Genomic DNA, 19,210 nt, shown 5'->3' on the forward strand with positions numbered 1-19,210 from the left:
ACCACCATCTACCACCTGGACAGGTGGGCAGGTATGCAACGGCGTGCTGAGCCACCCCCGCTGCCGCCGGATAGGCCGCCAGATGGACAGCACGAGTGCCCCAGCCCCTGTCCACGTGTGCCCAGTGGCCGTCAGGGCTGTTTACCACCTCTGAGCATATCTTCTCCCCGCAGCACCCGGCCTGACCTCTTCCTGAACACATCACACATTGCCAGTGCAACCAACGCTGGCATGGGGGAGGGAGAATGCATGGAGAAAGCAGCCCGAAGAAACGGGTGAGCCGGGAGAGCGGGAGGCACCCACCATCAGAGTCGATGCTGTTGAGCGCCGTGGGCGGGATGACCGACACCTTACACAGGCCCAGCGGGCACTTGGTCTGTAAGGACTCTTTACATGACGTGTGCACCTGAAACAGGAACCCACGCATGACAAGGGGTCACTGCATCCCCCATGATGGTCCCTGCCACCGTGGGAGTGGGCGCTCCAGGAGCAACCGAGCTACCGGCCCCGTCCGGGCGTTTACGCGGCGTGCACGCACTCACCATGGCCTTGCACCAGAGACAGCGCCAGTCCTGCAGGCGCAGCACGCTGCCGCACGTCTTGTCGCACACCGTGCACTTGGCACTCACAGGCAGGTTCCCTTCCAGCCACTGGTGCGGCATGGCGATCTGCGGACCACAAAGATGGTGCGTCCCCAGAGCCCCACACGCAGGCAGGAAGCCCTCACGCAAACGTGCCCCAGGATAAACTCAACAGGCCTTCTCCCCAACACAAGAGGGGACGGGGCAGGTCTGCAGGGGCCTCCCGCAGGGCTCAGGGGCGAGCTGGACCATGCTGAGGCCCCAGTAGGGGGCGGGGGTGGGGGGGGGCAATGGACACGAAGGCCCGGGAACAAAAAGAGTGAGTGCAGCAGGCCTGGGGACCAGGGTCCTCTCGGCCCGGCGGCAGCCCAAGGCGGGAGGTCTGCGCGGGGTTGGCAGGACCCCCATGCGTACCCCGTCCTCGTCCTCAAGGATGTCCTTCCCGATGGAGGCCAGCGTGGTCCACTTGCAGTTGTTGGTTGCACGCACGGCACACCGTTTGTGCGCCTTAAATTTGCACACTGTGGGAGAACAGACACGAGACCTTCAAGCCCCATTCGAGACGGTGCTTCTGTGCCTGAGGCAGCGGCCCCGTGTCACCCGCCTGCCCTGCTCTTCCAGGACACTTGGGCCCGAACACAGAGTGCCCCCCCACCGCCCCGTAAACTGAACAGCTGGGGTGTGCGCAGTCTAATCACAGTGAGACCAGCATCCGGGACAGGCTCTGACCCGACCCGTCGACCCCGCCCCAAAGCACAAAGGCCACCACAGGCCCTGCCCCACGTACAGACACAGAAATTTAAATGTGACAAAATCCCGATGTCACAAAACTGCCTTCTTTTAATTTTTCGCATTTAAAATGTACAAGGCATTCTCAACCTTACAGGTTGTAGAGAAACAGGCGGCAGGTGGGAACTGGCTGGCGGACCAGAGCGTGTCCACCCCCGCCCCCTGCTCCTGCGCCCCCTCTGCTGCCCCCCCGCTCTGCCCCCCCGCACCCTGCTCCTGCCCCCCCCGCCCCTGCCCCCACCCCTGCCCCCGCCCCCCCGCCCCCTGCTCCTGCGCCCCCTCTGCTGCCCCCCCGCTCTGCCCCCCCGCACCCTGCTCCTGCCCCCCCCGCCCCTGCCCCCTGCTCCTGCCACACCGCTGTAACCCACCCTCTGGATCTGGAAGACCAGGTTTCATCCGTTTACCCACAACCCGGTTTACCCAGGGTGGGTATAACCCCCTCAGGGCCGACAGAGACTTTTCACCTCTTTTCTCTCTGTCCCCTTGATGCTTCTTCTTCGTGTCTCCTTACCACTTCCCTTCAGTTCGCTTTGTCTGTTACTACACGAGATCATTTATCAGACTCCTCAGTAGGTAAAACAAAAGGCACAGAGTCCCAGAAATCGCTTTACACAGACTGACTTGCGGCGACCACGTTAAGGTTCCTACGGCTTCGTGAGGCCAGGCCCCAGGCCACCCCTCCCGGCAGCACGACGCGCCCTCCGCACCTTCACAGGACAGTCCGTGTGACGTGACCCCAGACAGGGCCTCGCGGCACACGTTGCAGTAGGTCGGCCTCGCATGGGAACACGCGTACCAGTTGTGCATCCCTGAGAAATGGTCCATGCTGTACTGGGAAGGCTGCGGAACAACATAAATACGGCCAGGGTAAGGCGTCCCGCGGCCCTCCCGACGGGGCTCAGTGAGGTACCCGGGGCAGGACAGGAAGTCAGGCTCGGCCAAAAGGTGAGCAGCGAGCCTCAATTTTACAAGGAACTCGTGAGAAAGGGAGTTCCAGGCTGCTCGGGCCACACGTGGAGACGCTGGCGCGGCAGACTATTGGGGGGCGGGCAACGAGAAGGGACGTTTCTCTCTCTGAACCTCAAAGTGCTCCCTGTTCTGGACAGTCTTCAGCGCCGCGATCCAGTCTTCCATTTCTTTCCTGTTGTCAGCACATAAGATGAGTTTCCTACATGGAGTGATGACCTAGAACGAGTCAAGAAACACAAGCGATGCAGCGATGAGCAAAGGACAGATGCTAACAACTACAAAAACTTTTCCAGAATCTACTTCTATTATATACATATTTTTTTTAATGAAAAATGACTGGTTTGTTCAGATTCTCAATTGAACACAACAGAAAAATGATTATCATGGGTCATTAAAAATCAAGAAAAATCTCAAACCAAAAAGACAATCAAAGTCAATGTATACGTTCACCAAAAATCAACGCAAGTGGGCATTCACCAACCACCCACTAGTCAGACACAGTGATAAGCCACAGGAAATTTTTCAAAAGAAAAAGAAAGCAGTTGCTATCACTCCAAAGAGCTCACAAACTGAGGTCCAGCACATGAACAGTTTAGGGAAACTGGTCCACGTTACTCTAGGAACAGTGTACTTCAAATTCATCATACACGATGTCCTTGTACAGAACTTGGTGATATGTGACGAGAGAAAAAAAACCAGCTGCTACACTGAGAGGCCTCAACAATTTAACTGGAAATGAGGTCAGGAACCTGGTAACAATCAACAAATGCAAATTGTATCTACAACATATAAAGAGTTTTTACAAATCAACAGGAAAGTCTTTCTTACAAAAAGAGGTTAGGAACTTGCATTTCAGAGAAATACAAAAGGGCTAACAACAAAACAAAAGATGCTTAACTGCTCCAGTCACTGGGGAACACAAATGAAAACAGCCAACATTCTGCCAACAGACTGGCGAAGTCCTGAAAGATGGGAATCCAGTGTTGGCAGAAGTACGGGAGAAAAGAGTTCTCCTTAAGCAATGACAGAAGCTAAATAGGGTGTATATATTTTTGGGGAAAAAACTGACAGTGTCTACCAAAATCTTAGAAAATGACCTTTTATGTACATCTGCTTTACAATGATGTAAAATATCTGCATGGTTCTGAAGTCAAACTGACAAAACAAGGTACAGTCAGAATCCAGCTTTTCTCTCTGTCGCCTCCACCCTGGGTCCCTCCCTTCCCCATATGCAGCTTTACGAAAATAAGTAAGAGTACGGCTTATCCTTCCATTTTTAAGACATATGTAACCACATACATATATTCATACTCCCCCTTCCAAAACAGGAGTATATCATACATACTTTTTCCACCTCTGCTTTTTCATCTAATTATCCATCTTGCCCACTTCTCCTTAGCAACATGGAGCCTCTCTCTACTCTCAGAGCTGCACAGAGCTCTACTGGACAGAGCACCAGAGTCCATTCAACCAGGTCTCTATTAATAGCAATCTTTTTTTTTTAATGTCTATTTTATTTTTGAGAGAGACAAAAGAGTGAGTGGGGGAGGGGCAGAGAGAGAGGGAGACATAGAATTGGAAGCAGCCTCCAGGCTCTGAGCTGTCAGCACAGAGCCTGATGCGGGGCTTGAACTCACAAGCTGGGAGATAACGACCTGAGCCAAAGTTGGACACTTACCCGACTGAGTCACCCAGGCGCCCCTCTATAAATAGAAACCCTATGTTGTTGAAAATCCTTTCCTATCTCAACCAGTGCCACAATGAATGGCCTTTGCACAGCCCTCACATGTTTCCTGGTGTATGAGGGGAAGAAGTTCCTAGAAGCAGAGCTGCCCTGACCAAGAGTAAGCACGTTTGTCATTCTGCTCCGAATCTCCCTCCAGAGCTTGTGCTGTCTGCATTCCCACCAGCAGTGTCAGGAAAATGCCTGCTTCCCCAAGCCTTCACCAACAAAACATGTTAACTTTAACTTTTGGATTTCTGCCCATCTCCTAGCTTTAATTTATATTATTAGATGATCATGTTTCTGGCTCAGAAAACTTAGAAAGGGTGTTTTATAGATTATCTCTTTGGTGATTTCTATAACGACCTATAAAGCTTAATCACAGAAGGGGATAATTAGAACTGGGTCACAAATGCATAGTTCATTCTCTCATGTCACCACGGTGACAGGGATAACCACGCACAGGGGCCAGACTGGGTGTAGAAAGAGGGGACGCCCGGGGATGGGGAGGGGAGGCTGGAGGACAGAGAAAACAGGACCAGAGAAGCTGGGTGTCGTCCTGAGGCTGGGGGCGCGGGTGGCAGCCACACTCCTTTACTCCTGGAGAGCGCCACGAAGAGCCCACATCCCAGCATCTGCCCGGAAAGCACGTGCAGAGTGTCTGCTCCACACCTGAGATTCTAAGACTATATACAGGCAAGGCTCCCATTCACAGAGAACTTACACTGGGGACAGGCAGAGAAACAAGAAAACAATGTCAGACACTGACACAGGCCCTAAAGACAAAGCAAGCGTGTGAATGGGGCTGGTGGGTGCTTTGCACAGAAGGCCACGGGAGGGCTGGTAACTGCCAATGGCCTGGGGTCAGTGCTTATGGAATTTTCATCAGTAACTCTGTAAAATCTCAGGAAACACTTCTGGGGTGGTTTTAATATTTAAACATTTGTGCCAGTGTAACAAACACAGAGAAAGAGACTATACTTCATTGTGTGTAGCTCAGGGATTATATTAGAGTATGCAACACGATAGCTACAGAAGAGAATGCTGACGTTTTTTATGTCCATTCTATTTCAGGTCTTGTTTGTGCTACCCTGGTGACAGTCTTTACAGGATGAAGTACCCATGTTCCTGCAGAACTCAGCTATGTCATCGGATCTCTGGGCCAACCACCTTCCACGTGCCAAGGGAGAGAGGGCTCGTGGAACAGCTTTGGGAGTACTGGGCACCGCTGGACAACAAGTTACAGACAAACCTGTTGTGTTTAAGTTAATGAAACAAAAGACAGATGACCTCACTTCCTCAATCTGTGTGACTGTCTACAGGGAGTAAACATGGAAAGACGAATATCCGAGTCCTGGTTTCAGCCTTTTTAAAAAAACAACAACTCCTACTTGTGTATGTTTGAAGAAGCCTCAGACAGACTCAGGTCTGAACCCTGCCCAGCTGCTGACCGGCCAGGAAAAACGGGCAAACTGTCTTCATTTCTATTCTGGAAAAGGGGGATGATGAAGTCACCTGCCAGGGTTGTTATGGGATTGAATGGGACCAACATGCACAGGACTCACATTGGACCCAACACACAGCTTTTAGGAGGCACCTCCAGGTCTGGAGCCCTGACGAACCGTGTAACCGAAGCAGCTGCCTCCCCTCCCTGGGCCTCCGCACGCCCTTCTCAACACTGGGGCCGTAATGACAATGTCACACACCCTGGCGTCGTGTGAGTGTGGAAGCACGTTGTCAGGTGCACGCGCCCGCGGCTGCAGACCCTAGGGCCTCATCCTGGGGCATTATCTATTAGACAGGATCACGTGACACCTCCCTCCTGAGACCATTCTAGTGCCAACAGGCCACGTCCCAGATCATGAGATTTGTCACAGAAGATTCTCTGCTTCTGCTCTGCCAGCACATTCTGTCACCTTTGAGACAGAATCCGTGTTTCTTAGCCACCGACAAGACTGGTCAATCTTCTTGCAAGGGTCCTCCACACCCTGGTCTCCCGGCAAGGTCCTCAACAGCCTTCCGGCCGTGGGGAAGCTGCCCGAGCCCCACCAGCAGTATCACACCCCCCCACAGAGTTCTTGCCTTGTCCCTCTTTGTTCTATGAACACCAGCCTGGGGCCAATGCATGAGAGAGGGGAGGACAGGATGGCCTCTTCAGGAGAAAAGGGAAATGAGAGGCCGTTAGTGAGACAGCGGTCTTGGACAGGGCCTCTCATTCAATCCCTTGACTTAGGAGACAGAGGGCAGAACAGGCCCCAGGAGAGAAGCAGGTGCTGGGTGAGGCCTCTCCCAGCTGCTCATGCAGCTCAGCGGGGCAGGAAGAAGGTGGGAAGAAACGTTCCTACAAATATTAAAACTGTCCTTCTGTTTGGACTGTAGCCAAGACCATCCCCCTTAGAAATCAAGGAATGGTGCAAACAAAGGTAAAACCATCCCCCAAATCTAGCCGTCACACAGCTAAGACTTTATCGAGACCAAAAATGCTCATTTTCAAGCAAAGAAATGGCTCACATAACTAAATCAACTGAAATGATAAATGTGAATTAAAAGTAGGGTCATATATAAACTTGATAGGACCAATCCCCGACACCACAGACATTCGGCCGGCCAGGACCCATGACTGGAACGGGCAGACTTGGTACCAACGGGATCAGCAATCCGATAAGGATATCCACTCTCACCACTTTTATTCAACACAGTACTGGAAGTCCTAGCCACAGCAATCAGACAACAAAAAGAAATAAAAGGGATCCAAAGTAGTAAGAAAGAAGTCAAACTCTATTTGCAGATGGCACGATACTATATACAGAAAATCCTAAAGACTCCACCAAAAACAAACAAACAAAAAAAACCCGGAACTGATTAATGAATTCAGTAAAGTCACAAAATCAATAATCAGAAACCTGTGGCATTTCTATACACGAATAATGAAGCAACAGAAAGCAATATTAAGAAAACAATCCATTTACAATTGCATCAAAAACAACAAAATATCCAGGAATAAACTTAACCAAAGAGGTAAAGACCTGTACTCTGAAAACTATGATGAAAGAAATTCAAGATGAAACAAAGAAATGCAAAGACATTCCATGCTTATGGGTTAGAAGAATATTGTTAAAATGTCTATACTACCTAAACCAATCTACACATTTAATGCAATCCCTATCAAAATACCAACAGCATTTTTAACAGAACTAGAACTAATGCTAAAATTTGAATGGAAGCACAAAAGACCTCAAATAGCCCAAGCAATCTTGAAAACGAAAAACAGAACTGGAGAGACCAGAATTCCAGACTCCGAGTTATATTACAAAGCTGCAGTAATCAAAACACTATGGCACTGGTGCAAAGACAGACTCATAGATCAATAGAAAAGAATAGAAACCTCAGAAATAAATCCACAGTGATGTGGTCAATTAATCTTCGACAAAGAAGGAATGAATATCCAATGGGAAAAAGACAGTCTCTTCAACAAATGGTGCTGGGAAAACTGGGCAGCTACATGCAAAAGAATGACACCAGACCACTTCCTTTCACCATCTATAAAAACAAACTCAAAATGGATTATCCAAAAATCCACGAAGAGAGCACAGGCAGTAATTTCTCTGACATTGGCCAGAGCAACATTTTTCTAGATTTGCCTCCTGAGGCAAGGAAAACAAAAGTAAAAATAAACTACTGGTACTACATCAACATAAAATGCTTCCGGACAGCAAAAGGAAACAACTGACAAAAACAAAAGGCAACCTACAGAATAGGAGAAGATGTTTGGAAAGGACATATTCAATAAAGAGTTAGTATCCAAAACATATAAGGAACAATACCAATGCCCCCCCCAATAATCCAATTAAAAGTGGGCAGAAGACAGCAAACATTTCTCCAAAGAAGACATCCAGATGGCCAATAGATCTGGAAACATGAAAAGACGCTCAACGTCATTCATCATTAGGGAAATGCAAATCAAAACCAAAATGAGATTATCACCTCACATCTGTCAGAATGGCTAAAATCAAAATTATAAGAAACAACAGATGTTGACAAAGATGTAGAGAAAAAGGAACACTCGTGCACTGCTGGTGGGACTGCAAATTGGTTCAGCCACTGTGAAAGGGAGTATGGAGGTTTCTCAAAAAGTTAAAAATAGAATTACCCTAAGATCCAATAATCACACTGCTGGGTATTTACCTGAAGAATACAAGAACACTCATTCAAAGGGATACATGCACCCCATGTTTACTGCACCATTATTTACAATAGCAAAGATATGGAAGCATCCTATTTCCATCGATATATGAATGGATAAAGAAGATGTGGTATTTATATGCAACGGAATATTACTCAGCCATACAAAAGAATGAAATCTTGCCATTTGCAATGACATGGATGGAACTAGAGTATATTATGCTAAGCAAAATAAACCAGTCAGAGAAAGACAAATACCATATGATTTCACTCATAGGTAGAATTTAAGAAACAAAACAAGTGAGCAAAGGAAAAAAGGAAGAGACACACACACACACAAACCAAGAAACAGACTCTTGTCTCTCAATCATAGAAGATAAACTAATGGTTGCCAGAGGGGAGGGGGGCTAGAAGGATGGGGGAAATAGGTGATGGGGATAAAAGAGTGGGCTTACCATGACGAAAAGTAAAATAAAGCCTTAAGTTTATAATATATGCTAATGACTCTAAAATAGAACTTTAGAAGTTTTCTTTGAAATGAGAACTTCTGCTCCCATCCTTTCTTACAAATGATCTTCCAGGATGTTGAGGAAATACCTAGCTACTCCCAACAAATCCGAGACACCCCAGCCGGACAGATATCTTCCAGTGTCCTGGGGGGAGTTAACCAAGGACGCTCCTGAACTATGGGCAATGACCTTTGAGAAATCAAGGTGAAAAGGGAGGCGGGCCAGAGAATACAGAAGCAATGCTTAAATGAAGAAAGCGGGCCCCTAAAGTACACCCACATGAGCTCTAATGACAGGGACAGCAACAAAGAGGTGTCACAGGCCAGTGACAGCCACTACCGCGGGGCATTTTGCAGTCTCAGGAAATCTGCTGCGTGTTTACAGGTGTTTGCACACTTCCTCTTCTCCACAACCTAATAAAGTAGGTGTTGGGAGAGGAAAGTGAGGCCCTGAGCCCAGGGCTAAGGAAGCAAGGGCCGGGACGCCAGGCAGACTGGCTCCTGACCTCTATGTACCCAAGAGCAGTGTCCCACCTGGATTCCCGGCAAGACTGCAATGGAAGAAAGCCAGCACGGAGGGCCTGGGGTGGGGGAGGGGCTGGCAGTCACCAACAGTCTTCCCGGGCTCTCAGAACAAGCAGTGTCTGGCACCGTGCATTTCCTTTTTGGCAGGGGCACTGGACTGTGCCATCAGGGCAAGGACAACCGGGACATGTGAGTCATCTGCCCGCTACCATGCCCACTCTGACCAGGGTCCCCCAAGAGTCTGAAACGAGAGGGTGGAGAAAGACGATCTGGAAGATGATGACAAGGGCAGTCCCTGACTCACCAGCCATGTCCTGTCCAGCAATTTCTAATCACAGATTTATCTGCATGTGCCTCTCATTCATAAAAGTGACCTTAAATGACAAAAAGATCAAGAGCCTGCAGACTCTGTCGTGCTGGAAGCATGCGCCAAACCAAACCAAACCACCTGAACAGTAATAAACACTAGGCCTGGGCCTGAGAGGGTCCAAAGGCCACGACACGCAGGAGGGGCAGACATGCAGCCTGGGCTGAGGGCCCCTCACTCCTTGTCAAATCTGCAGGTCCAAAAAATCATAAAAGTAACAAACAGACCTCTGCTTCCACGAAGAAGCTTAGACATAGTTTTTCCTCTGGCTTCTGGCTAAGTACAACTAAAAGCCTGGACAGGAGATATTTAAAAAATATGAGAAGTCTCTGAAAGGTGGAGAGAAGCAGGCAGACAGGGGCCTCGGGGCCTCAGCATGACAGATGGCGGAGCTCCGTGGGGTCTCTGCTGACCCCAAACGTCCTAGAGCGGGACTGAGAAGGCCAGCAGCCAGAACAGCGATGAGCCAGAGGAGTTACAAAGCCTGTTTCCCCCTAGCTGCAGGACCAGCAACGGACAGAGGAGAGAGAAATCGACAGTAGCAGAGTTGCCAATAACCACGCTACCCCAGCCAAACACCTCGGAAAGCACTGTGGCCCTCACCCCCAATGCGCTGAGCAGAAACGAAGCGCTCCAGCAGCACGCCACCAGGCGGTATCCAGAGAGGGCCAAGTAGAAACATCCATCCCTGCAGGCCACACCCCAGGGTGTCAGGGGATATACAGAAGCAATTAAGCACCAAGAAAGGTATTCCACCTCATTAGCCACTAAGGAAATGCTAATTAAAATCAGAGAGCACTATTACTAGACCCCTACTAAATGACTTAAAGTAAGAAACCGTGACACCACCAAATGCCGGAGAGGATGTGGGGAAATTAGCTCACACTGTTGGTGGGCATGTAAAATCCTATGGCCACTCTGCAAAACAGTTTAGCAATTTCTTAAAAAACCAAACCTGTAGCTACCATAGGACCCAGCAATTCCATTCCTGGGCATTTATCCCCCAAAAATGAAGACTTGTGTTCAACACAAAAATCCTGTCCATGATTGTCCACAGCAGCTTTATTTGCAATCACTAAAAACTGGAAACAACCCTGATGGCCTTTAGTGACAAATGATTAAACACACCGCGACACACCCATTCTATGGAATACTACTCAGTAATAAAAAGGAACAGCTATCAAACACAGAACTTCCTGGGCGGAGCTCCAGGGAGTTATGCTGAGTGAAAACCATCCCAAAAGGTTATATACCGTACGCTCCCATTTATAGATCATTTTTGAGAAAACAAAATTACGGAAATTAAGAACAGATACAGGTCGTCCTGGGTTAAAGAAGGGAGTGTTGTGGCTATAAAAGGGCACCGGATGGATCCTTGAGGACATGGAAGCATTCTGGCTCTTGACTATGTCAATGTCAACATCCTGGCTGTGATGTGTACTACAGTTTCACAAGACATTACCACCAGGGGAAACTGGGTAGAGAACACAAAGGATCTCTATATTCTTTCAATTCCATGTGCATCTACAATGTGCATCTACAATGATCTCAAAATTAAAAATAAGTAACCACAATCAACATTTTCAACATGTTTCATTCGGAATACGTTTAAATATGTTTAAACTGGGAAAATAGGGAATAACTCCAGAACAATGTTGCATTTCTTTAAGGTCATGTGCACCTGTGGTCTCACTCAGCACAAATTAAAAGTGTAATCTTATCTTGTTAAAGTCATTTGTAGGTACGGCAAACTCACGAAACATCTGACTTGCCAAGGAAATATGTGGACACACCTTTGCTGCACATTCTCTAAGAAATCCAAAACAGGTCCTCTCCATATACCTGAGTGCAAGGAAGCACACGTGAGGGTCACAGAGCTCACGCTTATCTGGCTGTGACACGTGGCCTGGAACTCCGGCCTCCACAAGAAAGAGCACCGGAAATGGCATGATGCATCTCAACACACAGCAGTGCTTGAAGACTCAATGAAGCTGTGTCCCGTGGCAGCCACGGAGGGAGGATGTCGGAACCACACAGAGCACGCCCTTCCTGGGCGGGCCGACCCCAGCGCCCCAGCCCCGACAGCAGGTGCACTTCGGAGGCAGCCAGAAACCCCTCACGACAAGCCGCTCCCGCAGCTCCAGACCCACAGATCCCACCACCAACCAGACAAGCCCCTTGGGGTCCCCGCTCCCACTTAGTGCGTCCTTCTGCCGACAGTCCCCAACAGGCCAGCTTCACCTCCTCTCCCACGCCCCACCCTCCTGTTTGGGCTCCAAATTCTTCCTTTCTTTTCAGAAATAAATCCAAGCAATCTTTCACTTAACCAAAGAGACGAGACCCCTGCTCCCATGGAGCTTATTACGTTCAAATGCAGACAGGAAACAAATACTAAATACTCTAGTAGATTATACAGTATGGGGAGTAGTGGCTGGTGATAAATCTATGGAAAAAAGATTAGTAAAAGGAGGTCGGGGTCAACAGAGGCCTCACTGGAAAAGGCTGGAAGGACATGGAAGGGAAGAGGTGGGCCACGGCCTAAAGCAGCAGACCAGCCAAGTGCGCAGGGGGAGAGGAGCCAGGGATGAATCTGCAGAAGCAACAGGCCAGGGAGCATCAGGCAGGCACCACCAAGAACTCTGGCCTTTACGCCAAGTGAAATGCGGAGCCGTAGAGCTTTTGAGCAGAAGACTGACATCTGACTTAGGTTTAAAGAGCATCATTCTGGTAGCTTTATTGGAAACTGAATGTCCAGGGCAGGGCAGAAGTCAGGACCTTGGGGGGAGAGTGCTCAGCACTGCCATTAGGAGAGAAGGGAAGGGGAGCGGCTGCACTCTGCTGTCCTGAAGGCAACAGGGTTTCAGGCCAGACTGGACAGATTATGGGACAAAGAGGAGCCAACGACTACCCCCTGAATAGCTGGGGAGATCAGCTCCCCTCCTGGGATTGGAAGAGGCTGTGAACAGAGCTTGAAGTTGGGGGGTGGGGTGGTCTGTGGCTCAATTTTGAACACACTGAGATTGAGGTGTCTGTCAATCAATCAAAATCTTAACCATGACCAATGCCTTACATTCATCTATGAGGTCTTTTTGCCTTGTGATCAGCCTGGCTACATTAAAAAAAGAAATGACATCACTCCTAAATTACCACTGCTGGTGGGAGTTCTAAAAAAAAAAAGTAAGTTTCAGAGAGCAATGTGACAATAACTCATCAAGGTGAAGATGTTCACACCTGACAATTCAATCCTTACAACCACACTCCAGAGAGACTCGTGCCTGGCGGCCAAGAGAGGCAAGTGTTAGAATGGCAGTGCCGTTTAGAATGGCCAAAGCTGGGAAGTGTGGGACATAATCCACACACTCACAACCGGACGCGTGATCTTCCGACAAGGGCTGTACTTGTCCAAAGTTCTGAGGTTCGTGCCCTACTCCCCAGAAATTGACTGAATTCCAGGAATCTGGAATCAAGTCATTTTAAACCTTGAGCCACTTCACTGAAGACAGACGTATCAGCACGGATAAATCTTGGAAGCGCAATGCTGGGTGAAAAGAGCACGCTGCAGGAGATGAATACAGCATGGCACCATTTGTTTATACCTACAGGCTGTTTATACCTACATCTGGGAGTAGAGAAAGGATAAAAAAGCATGCAAACAAACAATAAACACCAAACCCAGAACTGGGGCGTCCTCTGGGGAAGGAGGGCAAGGGGGATGGGTAGGCAGGATCTGGACTATTAAAAGACTTCAAATACACCCATACCATTTCGCTCTCAGGCTGGGAAGTGTACACGGTTGTCCACTGTGTTACTTTTTGAAAGCCTGAAATATTTAATAATTTTTTTAAAGGTTAAACATTTTGGCACAAAAATATGCTAAAGTACCCAAGCCAGAGCTTGAGACACACACAGTGTGTCTTTTATTTATACAGTTTACCATATGTGTACGTGTGAAAATACACATACACAGTGCGTACAGTTTACAGCACTTCTAGTGTATGGTCCAGCCTCGGAGAAGGCAACGGAGCGGCCCGAAAGCATGGCTGCCGACAGCTTCTGCTGCTAAAATGGGGCGGCCAGTGCCTGAGCATGCTGTGCCATTACCGCAGTCTCACACACAGTCTCGCACCCACGCGCTGCCCTCCCCCAGGGGCTCCCGGGGCACCGCACCCCCGGCCGCCCCCACTGGCTGCTGTGCCATCCGTGGAGACACACCGGTGTTCCTGATGTGCCGCTCAAACCTCTCACCCTACAGCAGACTCCTGCATTCTAAACAACTGGCTGCGTGCGTGAAAATAAGGCTGACGGTGGGGTGCCTGGGTGGCTTGGTCGGTTGAGCGTCCGACTTTCGCTTAGGTCATGATCTCGCGGTTTGTGGGTTCGAGCCCCGCGTCGGGCTCTGTGCTGACTGCCAGCTCGGAGCCTGGAGCCTGTTTCAGTCTGTGGCTCCCTCTCTCTCTGACCCTCCCCTGCTCGCGCTGTCTCTCTCTCTCTCTCCTAGAAATGGATAAAAAAAATATTTAAAAAAAAAAAAAAAAAAATAAGGCTGACGGTTTATGGAGAGAGGAAGGGGAAGGTACCGGTTGGACTGTTCAGAAGGAAGCTTTTAGAGACCAACAAAGAAACCTCTCCAACACACCCCTTTCCGTGAATCATTAGGGTGGCAGCCACCGGAAGCTAATATCAAGCCCTAGAAACTTCCTTTTCGGGGATTATCAAAGCACACAGAGATACATGTCCTGCTGCCCGAGGACAACCCCGCTCAATAAACCCGAGTGAGGGGATGGGCGTGTGGCAGAGAGGGCGGTACGGCACAGCAGCTGATGGACAGATATCGCAGAGCCACCCACCGGTGCAAACGACCTGTCCCTAGGCCTCAGCTTCCTAACCTGCGAAATGGGCGTCAGTGCCTGTCCCTTGGGTCATTCCAGGGGGCATGGGGCAGGTGCCCCTGCCGTCACAGGGCCACCACCTGCTGTCCTCCAGCAGGAGGGTGCTGGTCGGTCTGAAGGCCAGCACAGGTCAGAGTGTACAAGGCTCCCCGGCTGCTCATACTGCGAGACGGCACAGTCACAGCAGACGGCTGGGCACGGGGACACCGAGCAGCCCACACAGGCATCTGGTCAGCAGCTGCCCAAAGGGCAGCCCAGCAGCGCCGGGAGAGAATCAGTGGAGTGGACGGCACTTCAAATAAGGAGCGAGCGCTCCGCCTGGACAGACTATTTATCCTCCAGGCTCTGCACTACCTGTCTCAGGGACGGTGGGATGAGATCTCTTCGGTACTGCCGTTCAGACAGTGGAAATTCATCACAGAGAAGTCTACCTGACCTGCAGGCTTTCTGCCTGACCAGATGGAGACCAGAGAGGTTTCTAGCACGTGGGTGAAGTCACATCACCAAGCCTATGGCTTTAAAACTCCCAGCCTTCCACTCCTAAGAAATACAAGACACAAATCAACCCTCTAGAAATGCTTACAGTGATCTTCAGTTCCTTCCACTTACCTCACTTTAAACCCTTACCTCTCAACTGCCTCCCCACACAGCGTCACATGGCCCTACGGCCCCCCAACACCCTTACCTGCCGCTCTCCCCTCTTGCAGAACTTTCTCCAACTGCTCAAAACTGGGTCGGAATTGAAGTGGCCCAGCAAGAAAGAACAAAAATCGAGCTTTAAAACTGACGGACAAGACGCCACGGGTCACTGTGGTAGACCAGAGGCACCAGAGTATCAAATCGGCACCTTGAAGTTCAGCCACTGACCAAGAGGAGCAAACGGACAGTGTCCCGGCAGGATCAGGAACCTGGAAATACTGTACTAAATATAGCGGCCCAGCCTGCGGGACTCGGAAAGGTGGCCAAGAATAAGTATCTGGCGCGTTTGGTAATTTCTGTCACTTCCTGTTACTCACATCCTGCTGTGCTGATGCTGCCCAAAACGTTGGATTCGCCACACACAAATCCCTACCTTGAAGCCCCTGGAGACCCGGACTATTCAAAACAGCTGGGATGTGCGTAGACAACGGACTTCCTCGAGGAGGGCCATACGCAACACAAAAATAGCACCATGCAAACAAGCCCCTGGAGGTCCCTGGGCGAAAGCAGCTCCAGGAAGCAGGTTCAGACCCCCAGGTACCCAACTGCTGTGGCCAGACCTCCAGAGAGAGCCCAGGCTCAAAGTGCCCTCAAGTCATTTGCGCTCTAAAGTTGCACTCATCTCCAGTCTCAGGACAGCTCTGGGGGCAAAAGAGGGTCCCCACCACAAGCACCCCCCGCCCCACCCAAGCTCCCAACCCGTCTGAGGATACCAGTCCCCGGGAACACAGGACACTCAGGTAGGGAGCAGAGTCAACAAGGCCAGAGGCCAAAAGCACATGTTCCCGCTTTTTAAAAGGAACAAAAAGCAAGACGAAGTAAAAAGTAAAAGTTATACCTAAAACAGGAATACGACAGAAACACCTGGGATTACTTCTCTATCCAATATTCCCACAGCACTTTATTAAGCTTTGAAATGTGCTCCAAGTGTGGAAAACCGTACCGACTGGAGGCCACCCTGAGCAGCATGCTGGAGGCAGTGGGCCCAAGCAGGGGAGGGAGGGCACCAACAAAGTGCGCCCCCGGTGTGCGGGTGGCGCCCATACCGCCTCCCCCCGCAATGGACAGAAAGCAGCAGCCGAGGCACAGAAGGCAAAGTGCAAACTACACCTAGCATGCCTCCAGCGGCAAAACACCACCAATAACCTAAATCTTCAAAACCTCATGCCACGATCACACGCTGCGTACCACACACAACGCAAGTGTATATTCATGGCCGCAGATGCGCGTAACAGAATACATTTTAAAAACAGGCTATAAATTAGTATGTATAACTGATGCCACTATTTATAAGGCTATTTACTCATACTCACAGGAAAACACCTAAAGAACTATTTGTCTGTATCAGAGTTTTTCAACCTTGGCGCTACTGACATTTTTGGCCAAACAATTCTTTGCTGTCTCCTGCAACACTGTGGGATGTGGGGTGGCGTTCCTGGGCATGCCAGTAGGGCGAGATACCCACCCCATGTATCAACCCAAAGGGTCTCCAGATGCCAAATGTCCTCTATGGGCAAATCTTCCCAGTTCCCTCCTCTCCCACATTTGAGAACCACAGGCCTCTATAATAGGGTCTATATCTAGGAGGTATTAAGACTTTTGACTGGTTTTTTTTTTTACACATTATTTGTCTTAAAAAGTAACACACCAATCTTAGCAGGAGTAAACATTATAGTGGTCTTAATAGAATGCAATATTTGAGTTGCCCCAAAGCCTCACATTCAGAATGAAAAGAAGAAGCCTCATGGATAGGATGAGCTGGGGCAGACACTCAAAACCCATGCAACTCTGTAACCAAGCATTAGAGAAAACAGCAATACAAGTACACGTTTTTAACGCACGAAAAGAAATACTACAGTGAAAACAGACCTTTACCTTTTAAAAAGTGAAGGAGCTTGACGGATGGGAGTCTGTGGCTGAGTTACAGACTGGCAACGCACAAAGATCAAAGACACAATAAGCAATTCCAAGGAACAGCCCCAAGACCTCAAGCCCAGGGCTGAGCTCCTCCTGAGCTGGCCACGCCCTGTAGCCAGTGATGTCCCTTCAGCTGCTAGGTCAGTGCGCTTGTGAGAGAAAGGGCTGTAACTGTGTTTCCCCCTCCGCTAGGCTCAGAGAGAAACATTAGCTCCAAGCCATTAGCTCAAGCACCACGGTCATTATTACCCTGGTGATAATGGGATCTAAATGAAAGTAGCCTGGCAGTGGGTCTTGAAGGGCCGTGGGGAAGGCAGAACGATTCCGACAGTCTTAACCGTGGCCACTCCCATGCCGTCATGATGTATCTGTTTTTCTCTGGGATTATTTGATGCCAGGTCTGCAAACACCCAAGTGCATGTGCGGCAACGTCACAGTTAACAAGTAGCAGGAGAGGAAGAGAAGGGACACAACACAACCTCTACAGTCCAAGGTCGGCCACCCACTTTTCTGATCACAGAAGGTCAAGCTGATCCGGCAGTTAAGACTTCCCAGAGCAAAGAACTCGTGTATCTGCAGACTTGCTGGGTGCCCGCCCTCAGGACAAAGTCCTGAGCACGCCTCTGCTGAGCGGCTCACCTCAAGGATGTTTGCACGTTCAATATCTCCAGGGGTTAGGTAAACCAGGGACCAGCTTACCGGGCAACATTCTATGCCGCCAGAAAACTGACAAACACCATGCCCTCGAGAGGGAAATCAAGGATTATAAAGAACTTAGGAAAGGGCGTATTTGCATTACATTACAGTGGAAAACTAAACAAAACAATAAAAGAGTGAAAGGGGCAGGCACACACAGCATGGAAAACTGAAGCTTACCTCTCAGGTGGTGAGATGAGCAGATTTTTCTCTTTTTCTTCTGGCTTTCTGTATTTTCCACATTTTCTACAGTATAAAGTGTTTTATGATGTAACTATTCCTGGGGCACCTGAGTGGCTCAGTTGGTTGAACATCCGACTCTTGATTTTGGCTCAGATCATGATCCCAGGGTCGTGGAATCAACCCCTACATCAGGGGGATTGCGTAAGGTTATCTCTCTCCCTCTGCCCCTCTCCCTCGTGCTCTAAAAACTTTTTTAAGATAAAAATAAAATCAAATATAACTATTCGCTTTTTTTGTAACCAAGAAACTCAACATCTGGGACAAAGAAACTCCCAGCCTATGTAAGTAGTTAGCATTTTTCCATTCTACCTTCAAGAATGACCCAGCCGCCAGCTCAGCCTGGCTACCAACACATTTCCCACTGCCCTTGCCGCTCAGGGACAGCACTGGGGGAGCGCCCGGGAAAGCTCTTTGAAAAGATGGAACATGGGGCGCCTGGGTGGCTTAGTCGGTTAAGTGTCCGACTTTCGCTTAGGTCATGATCTCGCGGTTCGTGGGTTCGAGCCCTGCGTCGGGCTCTGTGCTGACTGCCAGCTCAGAGCCTGGAGCCTATTTCAGAGTCTGTGTCTCCCTTTCTCTCTGACCCTCCCCTGCTCATGCTGTCTCTCTCTCTCTCTCCTAGAAATTAAAAAAAAAAATGAAAAGATGGAACGGTGGGGGCCATCCCAACCCTGGCCCACCTCTCCCTGGGGCTCCTGCAGCAGGCCTCTGGCCCCCACGAGGGGACCCTCAGAGAAGCTGGGTCTCTGCCGACCCTGGGACTCAGACTCCACACCAGCCCCACACTGCTGGCCTCTGGTCTTTTCCAGGGGAGAGAAACAAACCTCTATCTAACTGAAACCACCGTTACCCACATTTCCTATTCGACACCCCAAACCTATTCTTGAGACCCCACCTTCGTCACTGCACACAGAAAAGCAAGGCACAGAAATGGGAGTCCTCTTCAGGTACCCGGTGGTTTCATCAGTTAAGTGTCCAACTCTTGATTTCAGCTCAGGTCGTAATCTCACTGAGCCTCCCAAGTGGAGCCTGCTGGGGATTCTCTCTCTCTCCCCTTCTCCCTCTGCCTCTCCCCAGCTTATACTCTCACTCTCTCAAAATAAATAAATACACATTTAAAAA

At 49.5% G+C, this 19,210-nt stretch overlaps 1 protein-coding gene across 4 annotated transcripts in view; it reads right to left on the minus strand.

Annotated features, from left to right (window-relative positions):
- The window catches only part of DGKD (diacylglycerol kinase delta), a 108,353-nt gene that overhangs the window by 33,749 nt on the left and 55,394 nt on the right, over positions 1–19,210 (minus strand). For all 4 annotated transcript variants that reach the window (XM_039234501.1, XM_039234500.1, XM_039234499.1 and 1 more), the window contains exons 4-8: positions 2,451–2,555; positions 2,078–2,210; positions 996–1,102; positions 543–668; positions 304–406 (exon numbers count right to left, since the gene is read on the minus strand). In XM_039234501.1, the coding sequence (XP_039090432.1) occupies positions 304–406; positions 543–668; positions 996–1,102; positions 2,078–2,210; positions 2,451–2,555 (574 nt within the window). The remainder of the gene's footprint in view (positions 1–303; positions 407–542; positions 669–995; positions 1,103–2,077; positions 2,211–2,450; positions 2,556–19,210) is intronic.

This window comes from Hyaena hyaena, unplaced genomic scaffold, assembly GCF_003009895.1.
Source record: "Hyaena hyaena isolate Hyena2069 unplaced genomic scaffold, ASM300989v1 scaffold_86, whole genome shotgun sequence".
NCBI classification, from domain to species: Eukaryota; Metazoa; Chordata; class Mammalia; order Carnivora; family Hyaenidae; genus Hyaena; species Hyaena hyaena.